At 39.4% G+C, this 15663-nt stretch overlaps 1 protein-coding gene and 1 non-coding gene across 3 annotated transcripts; one reads left to right on the forward strand and one right to left on the reverse strand.

Moving 5' to 3' along the window:
- The first annotated feature begins 825 nt into the window (after positions 1–825).
- On the forward strand, positions 826–10904 carry LOC141672837 (uncharacterized). 2 transcript variants are annotated; one of them, XR_012555717.1, is made up of 3 exons: positions 826–2957; positions 4770–8926; positions 10263–10904. XR_012555717.1 is itself a non-coding variant. In XM_074479520.1 (2 exons), exon 2 carries the CDS (start codon positions 7443–7445, stop codon positions 8256–8258), a length of 816 nt encoding a protein of 271 aa, XP_074335621.1. In that variant the 5' UTR covers positions 826–2957; positions 4770–7442; the 3' UTR covers positions 8259–9444. The 2 variants fall into 2 exon arrangements, 1 of the variants encoding a protein (XP_074335621.1); XM_074479520.1 differs by lacking the exon at positions 10263–10904 and having other exon boundaries at positions 4770–9444.
- LOC141675503 (small nucleolar RNA R71) lies at positions 6612–6718 on the reverse strand. Its single transcript, XR_012556152.1, has one exon. It is a non-coding gene; the product is annotated as a small nucleolar RNA R71 (small nucleolar RNA).
- Positions 10905–15663: the final 4759 nt, after the last annotated feature.

The raw sequence follows: 15663 nt of genomic DNA on the forward strand, positions 1-15663 counted from the left end.
GTCATTTCAATATATTTAGATCTATTTTCCTGATTAGTTCATCTATCATGTCTTGTTCATTTCTTCATCACAATATATAGTTTTACATACTTTTATGTCGTCATGAACATAATACTGAATCAATATCATGATGGTATCAAACTAACTGTCCCTTTTTCATAATAAGTGTATGTATCAAATCTCAGCATCATTTCATTTTCTCGGTGTTATAGGATTTAAAACAGAGAACAGTCTTTCAACTTAAATAGCCAAATTTATAATGGAATATTTATTTCTCAGCGAGAATACTTCTTTCTAATTGGTCATAAGAAAGAACGAGATGATACTAAAATTAAGACTTTTCATTTACATATAACATGTTTATCTTATGAATGCTACACTGGAAATAGGACACACCAAGTGCAAGGATAAACTCCGTATTTAGCAAAAAATATTCAATCTTGTCATCACTTTTAGGTAGCATGTGGACTGAATTTGAGAAGAGGGTATGAAATGTTTTTGAGACTTTATAGCCATGATACAGGGGATTTGAGTGACCACAACAACTACCTCAGCCCGAGATTGGGAAATGCAAAACAAAAGATCAAGATTTAGTTGTATGAAACTTTTTGGGATAGAACTAAAGAATGCAAGGACAAGAAGTAATAATTTTGATAATACTGGATAAGGGCAATCCAATGTTTCGGGAGAGCTCGAGAATGGAGTCAGGTCTATGATCAGAGGAATCAAAATCGAGATATTGAGAACTATTAGGTTAGGCCTTTATTCTCATAATACACAATTCTTCTCCAGCAATGTAGTCGCAAAATCCAAAGAATCTTTGCTGAGTATGACTCTTTTAGTTGTATAACTACGGAAGACGGGTGTTAAATACAGTCAGATCCTTCAAGCCTTCAAGGCGCTTAAACTAAAGTTCTAGACAATTGGAGCTTGAAATTGACATTTATACTATATGTATAAACTGGCATCATTATCATAAATAAATACAAGAATACAACATACGAAAATGTCACGATCCTATTTGGTGGGAATATCCTATCTACTCAAATGATGTCATTTACAGCTTCTCAGTATGATGTCATGTTGCAGACTTAGTCATGAAATGTCACATTTTGTTTTACAATATTATTAGGCTGATAGGATTATTGACAGTCATTTAATTTCCAATAGCTAAGGGGCACGTGTCTAGCCACCTTGCTATATATATTGGAGAATATACTGAAATGGGCATGAATCAAGAAATACATTTTATTTTGTTTCCTTTCCTTCTCTTATTTTTGTCTGATAGCTACCTCTAACCCTAATACTGACATTTGGTATTAGAGCCAAATCCTTGGTCGCCCCTAACCTTTACGTCCACCCCTTAAAAAAATCCAAAACCCAAAAAAATAAATGGCAAACAAATCAAGTTTACAAAAATATGAAAGCTCTATTTCCACCATGGCTGATAAGCTTAGCTCCTTTGAAGAAGGTCAAGCAGCGACTCAAGAACAAATCTCCCTTTTGAAATCGGAGTTTGAATCTCTTGCAAAAGATAACAAGGATATTAAATGAGGCATTAATGAACTCACTGAGTTGTTCCGGTCAGAAATTATGCAGAGGCATCAAGGAACGCCTGAGTTACCCACTTCTAGTCTTCTTTTTCCTCATACCATCATGGTAAGTCACACTCCACAAACTCCAACCCATTTTGCTACTTATAATGATTCCAACAGTAATATATTGTCAAGATCTAAAAAGTGTTAATTGGGAAGGGCTTAAGCCACACACAAGTACGCAACCCTTTGAGCTTATTACTCGTTATGTTGACCCGATTCCAAATTCCCCTGTTACTCACCCACAAACCAGTTCTGTTCCATTATCAGTTGGGGGCCTGCATCCAAACACTGGGTTCTCACCCTTGAATGCTTTTATACCACCTCTTTATCCATCTCACCATAACTCTTTCTCGTACCACCAACCATACTCTATACATCACACCACACATGTTACTCTGCAACAAATACCCTACACTACACCCACAAGTTCTATTGTTCATACTAAAGCAAATGAAAATTTTACCAACTATCACAAACTTACCCTAGTAACCAACCCATATACATAATACCCAAGCTAGATTTTCCTAAATTCCAAGGTAAGGACCCTCGTGGCTGGATTGGTAAGTGCGAGAAATTTTTCCAGCTGTTCCCAGCCACGGATTTAAGATCAAGAGTGTTGTGTGCTTCTCTTCATATGAAAGGTGAGGCGGATATATGGTATAAATGTATTGAAAGAGATAAGTATAACCTCCTCTGGCCTGAATTCATTACTCTTGTCTGCCAGAGATTTGCTAAAACAGGCTATGAAAATCTTGTCGGTCAATTCAATAAACTGACCTAGAAAGGAAGGGTGGATGAATACATTTGTCAGTTCGATGAATTGCGTAACTATGTAATGATCGATGAAGGTTTTCATAGGGAATCATATTATGTTGACAATTTCATTAGCGGCCTCAAGGATGAAATTGCTCAACACCTCTATAATAACAAGCCGCAAATGCTCCAGGAGGCCAGAGAACTTGCAAGAGGACAAGAACACTATCTAAATGTTTTAGATAAGCATTATAGAGCAGCAGTAAGCACCCAAAAGTATACTTCTTCCTACCCCACTTCGTATAAACCTCAATCTTATCCTCCAAAGTCAAATGAGTCATCTGCATCTAAGGCTACTAGTTTGCCTTCCAGTGATGGTTACGGGAAATTCACCATTGCTGAAATATCAGAAAAAAAAAACAAAAGGGGTTGTGTTTTTATTGCGACCAAAAATTCAATCTCGGGCACAATTGTAGGAAGAAGAAATTGTTCATCATCATGGGTGAGCTAGATCTTGTAACAAACAAAGAGGGTGAAGAGCTTGCTATTGTTTGGAATGATGAAGAGCAGCTGCAGAAATGTGATGATCCTGAAACTGCAGCTAAGGTATCCTTTCATGCTCTTACTGTACTGGAACACTGAAAATTCAAGGGATATTGCAACATAGACCTATAAACATTTTAATGGATAGCGGGTCCAACCATAACTTTGTATCTCAAAGATTAGCCAGACTATTATCACTGAGAATGACCCCTTGTACTCCCTTCCAAATCACTGTAGCAAATTGAGATCACTTGCAATGTGATAACTCTATAGAACAATTCTCTTGGTCTATGGCGGGAAAGACATTCTCTGCAAATGTCAACATAATACCCCTTCGCGGTTATGACCTCATTCTTGGTGTGGAATGGATGTCATTAATGAGCCCCGTAACTTTCGATTACGGAAAAGAAACTGTTACCATTTATTGGGAGAACCAGAAAATCACCTTGTCACAATGTCAAACTGAATTAAGGGTACAACTCTAGTTAAATGCTTCCAGTACAGTGGTTGTAACACCCCCAAATCCGGGGTCGGAGATTCGGGTTGTCACGAGTTCCATTTCCCTTAATAACATTTAATCTTAATAAACAACCAACTACAGCGTACTGTGACCCCATAATATACACACATACCACAAGTTATAGTCTCAGAGATGAATACCAAAAATAACACAAGTCATTTTATTCCACAATTTTAAGTCATTACACCTCAAAAGGGTTTCTGAATAAATTTACATATTCTTTGCCATTATTACAATTCATAAATATTCATAAGTCTGGTACATCAACATTTGAAACCCTAGCCTATTGGTAGATCCTACCTCAGCTACAGCGGCATTAACGCCTACAGGAAACTGCGGAACATTTCCTATCCGCTTGCGAATTGGGAGCTTGGTCATGTCCATCTTGTCTATCTGTTGTTGTGTGATGAAAGAAGAAAGCAAGGGTGAGCAACAAGCCCACCGAAATAATATTTGTAATAATTAACAATATATGAGCATTCTCATAGTACTCATGAAAGTCTTAGTAAAGAAGAAATGAACCAAGTTTGATATCTTAATGCGACCAAATCATAAAATATTCAGTATATATGTATATATACTTTTCAAAATCTTGGAAGTCCTCTTCCATGTATAATATACACAGAGTTTCAGTTTATAATTGTATAAAAGTATCGTTGCAAGGTAATCTCATATATCTAACCTTGTCTTAACATTGTTCTAAAAATCTTTGTCATGCATAAGATAATCATTAACCAGATATAAGTTGAAAAAATAAAGTTACAAGATACTCCAATATACTTATATCTTTTCCGAATACTACTTGAACTACCACCGTTCAAGGTATAATCAGTTTCAAAAGTTCATCACATAGATGAGACTACAAGATAAGACTTGAATAGATTCAATCTTTGAAATATCATTATAAAGAATAAAGTTACGAGATACGTCATTAAGTCCTGATATATATATACACCTATATATATATACATTTCATACACCCTTTTGCTATGGAAGTATAAGTAGAGTTTGTCATTCCCAAGAATTTTGAAAAGAAGAAACTTTGGCATAAACCTGATATCTTGCTGATCAGGCAAAGATACCAATTAAGTCACCTTTTCTACTAGTATATGGATGAATCCCCCACTGGTCATCACCCTGGCCACATTAGGATCTTATGCTGGACTGCCACTCAGCCACTTACGCATTGATGGACTCCCACTGAGCCACATACACTTTCATGGACCCCCACTGAGCCCATATTTCTGATAAGTGGATTTTATATCTACTTGGAACGCTTCATTACAGGCTTAAGTTGGTGTTTTGGACTCAAGTTGTTGGTATTTTTGATGTGTTTTTGCGTTATTGCATTTCAGGCATAAGTTATATGAAGAAAGGAGTTTTTCAAGGAAATATGCTGAAAATAGATCAGAAATAGAAGCCTAGGCCATTCTCAAATTGTATAGAATCTCGTTAGCTTCGCGTGGGCAATTGAATCTCCTAATTCTGACGAGCAGAACTCAAGATATGGTCAAAAGAAGATCTGTCAGAAAAAGTCCAGAATGTCAGCGCGGTCGCGCCAGAAGGCAGCGCGCCCGCGCCGCTGAAACACTATTTCAACGAGGCCGTGCGGCCGGTTTCTGCCCCAGAATCCTGATTTTAGTCGAAATTGAAGATTTTGAGAGTCCTGGTCATCTTGGAGCCTATTTATACCCATAAAAAGACGTTTTTAACAAGAAGGAGGCCTGGGAGAGCAATAAGAAGACCTAGAGAGCATGAGAAGGCTACGGAGAAAAAGAATCTTATTTTCTTCAATATAGTTGATACTTGGATGCTTGTTTTCGATTTGTCTTTGAACCCTAGCAATCTTATATTGTTTTATATCATGCTTTCATTGGAACCCATGGTGACGATGAGTTCAGTTATGAACTAAACGTTATCGTGGGGTTCTAACGGATTTACTTATGGATTTTTTTATTTAATTTGTTTCAATATCTTGGTGTGTGGTGATTGATTGATATCCTAGTATTGGTTGTACTTATTCGTCCTATGTGCATAGCTAACATATAAGATAGCGTGTTAATCTCTATTGAAGCGAAAGTGAATATAGAGATTTAGAACTGGCCATGCTAGCATAGGTTCATGCGTTATTGTTATGCATGATTCGTAGGTAATTCTAACCATCTTACTTGCCCTATGTAATCACGATAGATAACTTGCGCATTAAACCGTTATGTTTTCAATTCTTATAGACATATAAGGACTAAGCATAATTGGTGTTTATTCAACTTCTATCTCTTTTGTGGATGCTTGGTAGTAGGGTATTCGTACAACGAAAGTTGGCATTTACTAGTTTCTTTTTAGCTGATTAGTGTCATCACCATTACATGCTAAGGTTAAGAAAAAAAAGCTATTGAATAAAGTATTTAATGAAGTCAGGATCCCATGTTTGTCATATATAGTAATTTAACCTCAATTCTCTTAGTTAATGTTATTTAGTATAATCTCTTAGTTTAATCAAAACCCAATTTGTTATTTATCTTAGCATTGAGCGATAATCTTACATTGTTGCATAGATGCATAAATTGAACTTAACCTAAACCAGTCTCTGTGGGAACGAATCTGATTTTTATCTTATACTACTTGCGAATGCGTATACTTGCGTGAATATTAGCGCGTGTTTTCGCCCTAACAAGTTTTTGGTGCCGCTTCCGGGGACTCGGTGTTAATTTTTAGTTTATGTGCTTGTCATCAGTGGTCATTAAAGTTCACTGACTCAGATTCTTTTACTTTCACGGTTTACTTGTTATGTTTCAGGTACTCAATACAATGGGAGATCCAGCAGCACAAACGAAAGCCTTGATGGATTTTTCTCTACCCAAGATCAATGACATTCAATCTAGCATTGTTAGGCCAACTATCACAACTAATAATTTTGAGATCAAGCCTGGCATAATTCAATGAATGCAGAATTCAATCCAGTTTGGGGGTTCTCCACGGAAGATCCCAATATGCACATTAGGGATTTCATTGAGATATGCGACACCTTCAAGTTCAACGGTGTTTCTGAAGATCCTGTGAAGCTGAGACTATTCCCATTCTCTCTGAGGAATAAGGCTAAGAGCTGATTACACTCTCTACCAGCTGGTTCGATTACTACTTGGGAAGATCTTTCTCAAAAGTTTCTCACTAAATTTTTCCCTATGGCAAAGACAGCTGCAATCAGGAATGCTCTTACTCAATTTATGCAGCAATCACAAGAATCTTTATATGAAGCTTGGGAGCGCTACAAGAAGATGCTTAGGAAGTGTTCGCATCATGGAATGTCTGATTGGATGATCATCAATTGCTTCTATAACGGTTTGGGAGCACAGTCAAGACCCATGATCGATGCAGCATCAGGTGGAGCATTATGGGCAAAGAGCTATGAGGAAGCTTATGATCTAATTGAACTGATGGCTGCTAATGAATATCAGTATCCAGCCTAGAGATTGCCACAAGGAAAGGTAGCAAGAGTTCTTGAAGTGGATAAAACTACGGCTATCACTGCTCAACTAAAGACATTGTCTATGAAGATCGATTTTCTGGCTAACTATGGTGTTAATCAGATAACCAGAGTTTGTGAGCTGTGTGCAGGTTCGCATGCGATGAAGCAATGCACTATATCTAGTGAATCAGCTCAGTTTGTGAGAAACTTTCAGAGATCGCAGCAACCAGTTCCAGACACTTATCATCCTGACAACCGAAATCATGCTAACTTTAGCTGGAGCAACAATCAGAATGTGGTACAACAACCTTATCAGCAGTTTGGATCCAATCAATTCAATCCTCCTGGTTTTCAACAACAATTTGCACCAAAAAAATAACTCCAACTTCAACAATAAACTCATGATGCAAGTCAATCTTCGAATGAAAAATCTGAATTGGAGGAGTTGAGGCTTATGTGCAAAAACTAGGCTCTTATATGCCAAAGCTAGGCTATTTCTATCAAGACTCTGGAGAACCAGATAGGATAAATTGCTAACGCCTTATTGAATCGACTACCAGAAATGCTTTCTAGTGATACAGAAGTTCCAGGAAAGAGGGAAGAAGAAGAAGAACAGGTTAAGGCAATTACATTAAGGTCTGGGAAGGTTGCAAGCCCTGAAAAATCTCAAGTTCCGAAATCTGAAGTTTTGGCTGAAGAAGATGTGCAGAAGGAAGCAGAAGTGGAATCAAGGAAGAAAACTGTGGAACACACTCCTCCTGAGGGTAATACATGGGAGAAACAGGTTTATCCTCCACCTTATTTTCCTAAGAGGCTGCAAAAGCAGAAGTTGGATAAGCAATTTGCTAAGTTTCTGGAGGTGTTCAAGAAACTTCATATCAACATACCTTTTGCTGAAGTTCTTGAACAGATGCCTAGCTATGTGAGGTTTATGAAAGGTATTCTCTCTCGTAAATTGAAGATCGATGACTTAGAGATCGTTGCTCTAATGGAGGAATACAGTGGTGTACTGCAACAAAAGTTGCCTCCAAAGCTTAAAGATCCTGGAAGCTTCGTTATTCCTTACACCATCGGAAACTTGTCGTTCGACAAGTGTTTATGTGATTTGGGAGCTAGCATCAATCTGATGCCCTTGTCTATCTTCAAGAAGCTTGGTCTACCTGATCCGAAGCCGACATATATGTCCTTGCAGTTGGCCGATCATTCTATTACATATCCACGAGGCATTGTGGAGGATGTATTGGTCAAGGTGGACAAACTTATCTTTCCTGCTAACTTTATAATTCTTGATTTCGAGGAAGATAAGAAGATTCTCATTATCTTGGGGAGACCATTCTTAGCTATTGGCCGAACTATGATTGATGTGCAAAAAGGATAGCTTACGATGAAGGTTCACGATCAAAAGGTCACTTTTAATGTGTTAAAGGCAATAAAGTTACCCACAGCTAAAGAGGAGTGCTTTAAAGTAGAGTGGGTCAACTCTGTCATGAATTCAGAGCCTGAACAATTGCCAAAGTTAGAGACCATAGAGAGATCCTTAATGGGGAAATCAGTTATTGATGACAAGGAAGGAGCAGAGCAACTGCAAGTTTTGAATGCACCTCCGTGGAAGAGGAAGTTGGATATGCCATTCGATTCTCTTGGGTTAGTAGAGCTGAAAATTTCTCAGGAGCGTCTCGAGCCGTCTATTGAAGTTGTTTCCACACTTGAGCTCAACCGACTGCCATATCACTTGAGTTATTCATTCCTAGTGCACCTCATGATAAGGGGTTGGGATATATTTTTGAAGATGTAGAGAGTGGTTGGACGGATTTTCTCGTGCCTACAGAGGGTTCTTCTCATGTGCAGCATGAAATTGATAGGACTGGTACTGGTGATGAATAATACAGGTGAGTGACTAGGCGTATGGAGGCCATACATGACATTCACCGTCGTTTTGTTGCAGATTTGATACAGGATTTGGGCACTATTTTTCGAGCCACTGGTGTCGAGGTTGATTGGCTACCTGATCCTCCACTCGAAGAGGGTGATCATTCTGACGACTAGGTATGCCTGAAATCCTTATTATTACCTTCAATGAGGACATTGAAAATTTTAAGTTTGGGGGTGATAATGTAAGGATTAGTTTATGTGTGTCCATATAGTTCATATAGATTCATGTTGCATATAGTTGTATTTCATTCGTAGTGTTGCATGATTGTTCATATAGGACATATTTGTTTGTTTTTTATGTGATTTCATATAGTTGCATTTGCATGCATATAACATGATCCCTTAGGTTGAGCTATTTCTGATTGATAAGTTGATGTTGATTTGAGTATGGTAATGACGAATAGAGGGATGTTTAAGTCCTAATGAATTGATTTGCATGCCAGAAACAAATATTTTCACAAAGTCTTATAGGGTTGCTTTTGATCTAGATCATGATCATACTTGTTTGTTGTTGAGATTTAATCACTTGGTTATATTTAGAATTTGTGATATTCTCGTAATGACAAAAAGAACACTGAATTTTTAAACTGAAGAAAAACTTTGATTTCATTACTAGTTGTTATAAGGCTAGGCGTCAAATGGCTAGTAGCCGGCTCATAGTTTTATGAGTAGTCTAGGGTTGAATGAGATGGAGCGAAACGCACTCATTCAGAAATTGTTGAAACAAAAAAAAGAAAGAAAAAAGAAAAAAGAAAAGAAAAAAGTATGTGTTTATGCATATTTGATCAAGAGTGAGCTCTTTAATACTCGAGTTATTAAGTTCTAGGGGACTTTCTGCCTAGTGACCTAAGGCTTTTATAGTCTGGGATCCGCTAACCTAACGCTCGCTACATGGGTATTATTGTATAAGTCTTTTGGGACCTCATTCATTACACGGTCAAATAAGAATATTTGTTATGTGTTCAATAATAGCGTAAATCCTTATATAACTCTAGTAGGAAGGAGGTGTTGCGAGTCATTATGCGTTCAACGTCTATTCAATTTATAAACTTGTGATTATTTTGATGATAGATAAGTTATGGTTATTGATCTAGTATCGAGAGTATATCTGTTAAGCATCCCACACACCCACGTTTCTGGTTTGTGAGTTGGTTTGTGGGATTTATTCGAGCTCTATTTTGAGTCATTGCATTCTTAGAGGCATTGGCTTATTCATTTGATTATGGTTATTATGAGGGGATCAATTGCATTGTCATTTAGTTGCATTCACACATTAGGTTTGTTTTGTAGTTTTGAGTTTGTTTATGCTTGAGGACAAGCATCGATTCAAGTTTGGGGGTGTGATAAGTGGATTTTATATCTACTTGGAACACTTCATTATAGGCTTAAGTTGGTGTTTTGACTCAAGTTGTTGGTATTTTTGATGTGTTTTTGCGTTATTGCATTTCAGGCATCAGTTATATGAAGAAAGGAGCTTTTCAAGGAAATATGCTGAAAAAAGATCAGAATTAGAAGCCTAGGCCATTCTCAAGTTGTAGAGAATCTCGTTAGCTTCACGTGGGCAGTTGAATCGCCTAATTCTGACGAGCAGAACTCAAGATATGGCCAAAAGAAGATTTGTCAGAAAAAGTCCAGAATATCAGCGCGCCCGCGCCAGAAGGCAGCATGCCCGCGCCAGAAGGCAGCGCGCCCGCGCCGCTGAAACACTATTTCAGAGCGGCCGCGGCCGGTTTCTGCCCCAGAATCCTGATTTTAGTCGAAATTGAAGATTTTGAGAGTCCTGGTTATCCTGGAGCCTATATATACCCATAAAAAGATGTTTTTAACAAGAAGGAGGCCTTAGAGAGAGCAATAAGAAGACCTAGAGAGCACGGGATGGCCACGGAGAAGAAGACTCTTATTTTCTTCAATATAGTTGATACTTGGATGCTTGTTTTTGATTTGTCTTTGAACCCTAGCACTCTTTATTATTTTATATCATGCTTTCATTGGAACACATGGTGACGATGAGTTCAGTTATGAACTAATCGTTATCGTGGGGTTCTAACGGATTTACTTATGGATTTCTTTAGTTAATTTGTTTCAATATCTTGGTGTGTGGTGATTGATTAAAATCCTAGTATTGGTTGTGCTTATTCGTCTTATGTGCGTAGCTAACATATAAGATAGCGTGTTAATCTCTTTTGAAGCGAAAGTGAATATAGAGATTTAAAACTTGTCATGCTAGCATAGGTTCATGTGTTATTGTTATGCATGATTCGTAGGTAATTTAAACATCTTACTTGCCCTATGTAATCACGATAGATAACCTGTGCATTAAACCGTTATGTTTTCAATTCTTATAGACATGTAAGGACTAAGCATAATTGGTGTATATTCAACTTCTATCTCTTTTGTGGATGCTTAGTAGTAGGGTATTCGAACAACGAAAGTTGGCATTTACTAGTTTCGTGTTATCTGATTAGTGTCATCACCATTACATGCTAAGGTTAAGAATAAAAAGGCTATTGAATGAAGTATTTAATGAAGTTAGGATCCCATGTTTGTCATATATAGTAATTCAACCTCAAATCTCTTAGTTAATATTATTTAGTATAATCTCTTAGTTTAATCAAAACCCAATTTGTTATTTGTCTTAGCATTGAACTATAACCATATATTGTTGCATAGATGCATAAATTGAACTTAACCTAAACCAATCTCTGTGGGAATGAATCTGATTTATATCTTATACTACTTGCGAACGCATATACTTGTGTGAATATTAGCGCGTGTTTTCACCCTAACAGTTGTTTATGCCGACGCATTTCGATTGGGCTTACTTCCCGAGTGTTGGGCAATTAATCAAACTCTTTTATCAAGTTAGCAACTTCGTTGCTCCAAAAATACACCACGGAGCCAGATCCCTTAGGTTTTGAGCGAGTATTTAAACCCCCTTCGAAAGGAAGATCTTAAATCTGAAAATGAGTTTTGGGATCTGCTCTAACTTTTAAAAATCATTTTGAAGACTCGAAAACATTTTAAAAAATGTTGAGAGTAATGATTGATAACTCCGGTGAGCGGGCGACTCCGTCTGACACCGTTCCTGGACCTTCTGGGTATGGATGAGGTGTAGCTGCTGCTTTGGCGCCTGTAAAATAACACCGGAAGGGGGGGTTTGGCTCCCACGGCGCCTCCGGTGTAAGAATAAGAACAGGGCTTTGGAGAAGATGAAGATGTATGTGTGTAATGGAAAGGCTGCTGTGTGTGTATGAATATATGAGAAAGAGTGAATGTGCAAGAGTGTATATATTTCTAACCCCTAAACCCTTCAGCCTGGGGGTATATATAGCCCAAAGGTAGGGTTTAGGGGTAGTTACCTCTAAATCTGGGCCGTTGGATTTGGGAGCGGAGGACGCCTGGCTTGGATGGATTGCTTACACGTTTCCAGGGGAGGACCACCTCCATAGTGTCCTAACGGCCTTCTGACACGCGCCGTGCTTATCTGGTGTGTTGGTTGTTGATAGCTGTCATAGTCACGTGCCCACGTACCCTTCCTTGGCGGGTTGTGGGATGTGCATGCGTTTGCTGGGTCCCCCCTCATGGTGGTCTTAGCCCTGATCCGGATCCGGGTATGCAGGTGGATCCGGATCTGGGTAATAGGATAGACCCGAGCCTGGGCTCCTATGCTCGATTGGCCTGGGAGAGGGGGGTCTTAGTAGGTTAGTTGAGCCTGTATTCCTTTAGTCCAGGTTGACGCCTATCCGGGTCTCTTATACCCTATTATTTGCCCCCCACTCCCTTATGCAGATTTTCTGGATGAGGAAATATAGTAGGATTGCATATTTGCCTTAGGAGAAAAATATCTGCTCCTGGTTGCCCCACAATCCGGATCTGGAGTAGTAGATGCCAATCCGGATTAAGGTAGAGTAGACGCTTTAGAAAATTTTCTGTTCCTGGTTGCCCCCCAATCCGGATCTGGTGTAGTAGATGCCAATCCGGATTAGGGTAGATTAGATTGAGAAAAATATCTGCTCCTGGTTGCCCCCCAATCCGGATCTGGTGTAGTAGATGCCAATCCGGGTTAAGGTAGAGTAGATTTAGAAAATTTTCTGCTCCTGGTTGCCCCCCAATTCGGATCTGGTGTAATAGATGCCAATCCGGATTAAGGTAGAATAGTTGCTTCAGAAAATTTTCTGCTCCTGGTTGCCCCCCAATCCGGATCTGGTGTAGTAGATGCCAATCCGAATTAGGGTAGATTAGATTTAGAAAATTTTCTGCTCCTGGTTGCCCCCAATTCAGATCTGGTGTAGTAGATGCCAATCCGGATTAAGGTAGAATAGTTGCTTCAGAAAATTTTCTGCTCCTGGTTGCCCCCCAATCCGGATCTGATGTAGTAGATGCCAATCCAGATTAGGGTAGATTAGATTTAGAAAAATATATGCTCCTGGTTGCCCCCCAATCCGGATATGGTGTAGTAGATTCCAATCCGGATTAAGGTAGAGTAGATGCTTCAAAAATGTATCTGGTTGACAATGATTCGGATTAGGGATATTGACCCGGGTCTTGGGCTGTAGAATTCGAAAGGTTTGGGATTTTCAAACGGTTTTGCTCATTTTCCCCCCTTCGATTTTGAATTTCAGGCAGTTACCTCCTAAAAATTCGGCCCATAATGATTATGGGGTTTTAAATGTGCTTTGATGTATATATACATACATGTGTATATATACATGTCTTTTATTTTTATTTTTTGTAACCGTTTTTTCTTCCAATCCGGTTCTGCCACGTGGCAGGGGGTTTTCTCTCTCTCTCCGTCTCTCTATAAAAGACTCCACCTCCCCCTTCTTTTCTTTTTTTATTCTACCAAAAGAAGCCGAAAAGTCATTTGTTTTTCTTCCTTTTCTCTCTCGCTTTTCTAGCAAAATGCGGTGCCTGTGGTTGATTGCTGCCGTTGTGTCTCCGGCCTCTACTTCGATTTCCCATTAATTTATAAGACCTTCATTTGCTGCTTCGTTTTATTCCTTGGTTTTTGTCTTCGATTTTGTTCTTGCTTTTTGTTCTTCGATTTTGTATGCTTCGACTTGATAGTAGATACCCCCTTTTTTTGCTTGTTTTTGTAGTGGTTGTGTTTGATTTTGTTTGATTCTGGTGTTTAAAAGCATTTAGATTTGTGCTTTTCTGGCGTTTTTGGTTTGTTTTTGGTTTGGTTTGATGTCGATTTGTTGATTTTTCTGGGTTGTTCTTCGTGTTCTTGGAAGGAAATAGTTGTGTGTATATGCAAAAGTTCTGTATCTTGGTTTTTAATTCTCAATCTTGTTGTTTGTGGGTTTGGGTTATCGATTTTGATCCGGGTAGGGGGTATCAGACCCGGGTAGTATATTTGGGTAGAATTGCATGCCTTGGGCTTCGTAGTTTGTGTTTGGTTGCTCTGGATCCGGGTCTGGGTGTTTGCCATGGTGATCCGGGTACATGGGGTTGTTTTTAAGCTTTTGGCTGCTATGGATCCAGATCTGTGTATTTGCCATCAAGATCCGGGTCCATGGTTGTTTGGTTTTTTGTTTATAGTTAACATGATCCGGATCATTGATATTTTTCCGGGTTGGACTGGCATTGGGGGTCCGGATCATTAGGTTATGGAAAGCTAACATAACGTACCTGATCCGGACCGATTAGCAAAACAAATAAAATTTGTAGGGCCCAGGCTAACTGACCCTCATTTTAATAGGTATATGGTCCGGACCACGGAGCGGGCTAGGAAAGTCCATAACTGCTACCCCAACTTTTCCGAAGAAGAGAGCGACCCGGATTTGTCTGGCAGGGAACAGATCCGGGGCGAGATGGTGAAGAAAGGGTCCGAATCTATGGGAACAATCATGAGTTTCCGGTTCAAGAGGCTTTCAGAGAATTCAGTTATCTTTACACCAGAGGGCCGATGGTCCGATATTAAGTATCATTTTGTGAGAAAGCCACCCGGGTTCGAAGATAGCATTTACTATGCCCGGATCAGATACGAGAGGCACGAGGACGGGCACCCGGGTGTGTACGACCAAGGTGCTTTGGAGGCAGCTTTTGCTTCATTTGGGATCAGCCGGGATCATTACCAGCTGAAAGATTTCTATGCTGAAGCCGACCCGGATGACATGGACAAGGCAATCCGGGCTGCCTTTCAGTTAACTCCTGATATCGCTTGGAGGTGGCCCGAGCCTCATGAGAGGATTTTCCATCGCCCTTCGGACGGTTTCGTTCTGGTCTTGATGGAGCACCTAAGGTCCGTATGGGGTCCTCGCTGCCACATGTTTATCAAGCACTTGTGCAAGTACGTCTACAGGATATCCCCAATGCAAATAACTCCAAACGGGATTAAGTCTATGACCTGGTTCATAGCTTGCTGCAACAAGGCCGTGCTCCTGCCCACCTTCAAGTTGTTCCACCAGATTTTTTATCTCTCTAGATCTAGCCAGAAACCATTTTATGAGCTCAGGTTCCGGGCAGCAGAGTGCGGCTTTGGTCTGGGTAGGTCCAAACCAGTTATGCATCAGACCTCTTTGAAACACTGGAACGGGGAGATTTTGATTTTAAAGGGCTTCGACCTGGAGTTTCTCCCATATTTTACAACCGGGGAAGTTAAGACAAAGTTCAACCCGGAGATCTTAGAGGGGGAGGCTGTAGATCAGATTAGGAAATTTTGTGGTAGTCTCGGGTTCCAGCCTTCCATCCGACCCGGGATACCTTTATGAACCATAAACTGCTATTCCAACTCGGATGTAAGTTTTTCTTTAAAACGTTCTGCTTGTGATCCGGGTCCCCATCCCTGCTTGGCGATCCAGATTACGGTTCCTTTTTCTTTTAACTTGTAATTATTATTGTGGAGT

The sequence above is a fragment of the Apium graveolens genome, chromosome 7 (assembly GCF_009905375.1).
Source record: "Apium graveolens cultivar Ventura chromosome 7, ASM990537v1, whole genome shotgun sequence".
Classification (NCBI taxonomy): domain Eukaryota; kingdom Viridiplantae; phylum Streptophyta; class Magnoliopsida; order Apiales; family Apiaceae; genus Apium; species Apium graveolens.

Coding starts and splice junctions, on each gene's coding strand:
- LOC141672837 (XM_074479520.1), top strand. CDS start 7,443: ATGCTTTCTAGTGATACAGAAGTTCCAGGAAAGAGGGAAGAAGAAGAA.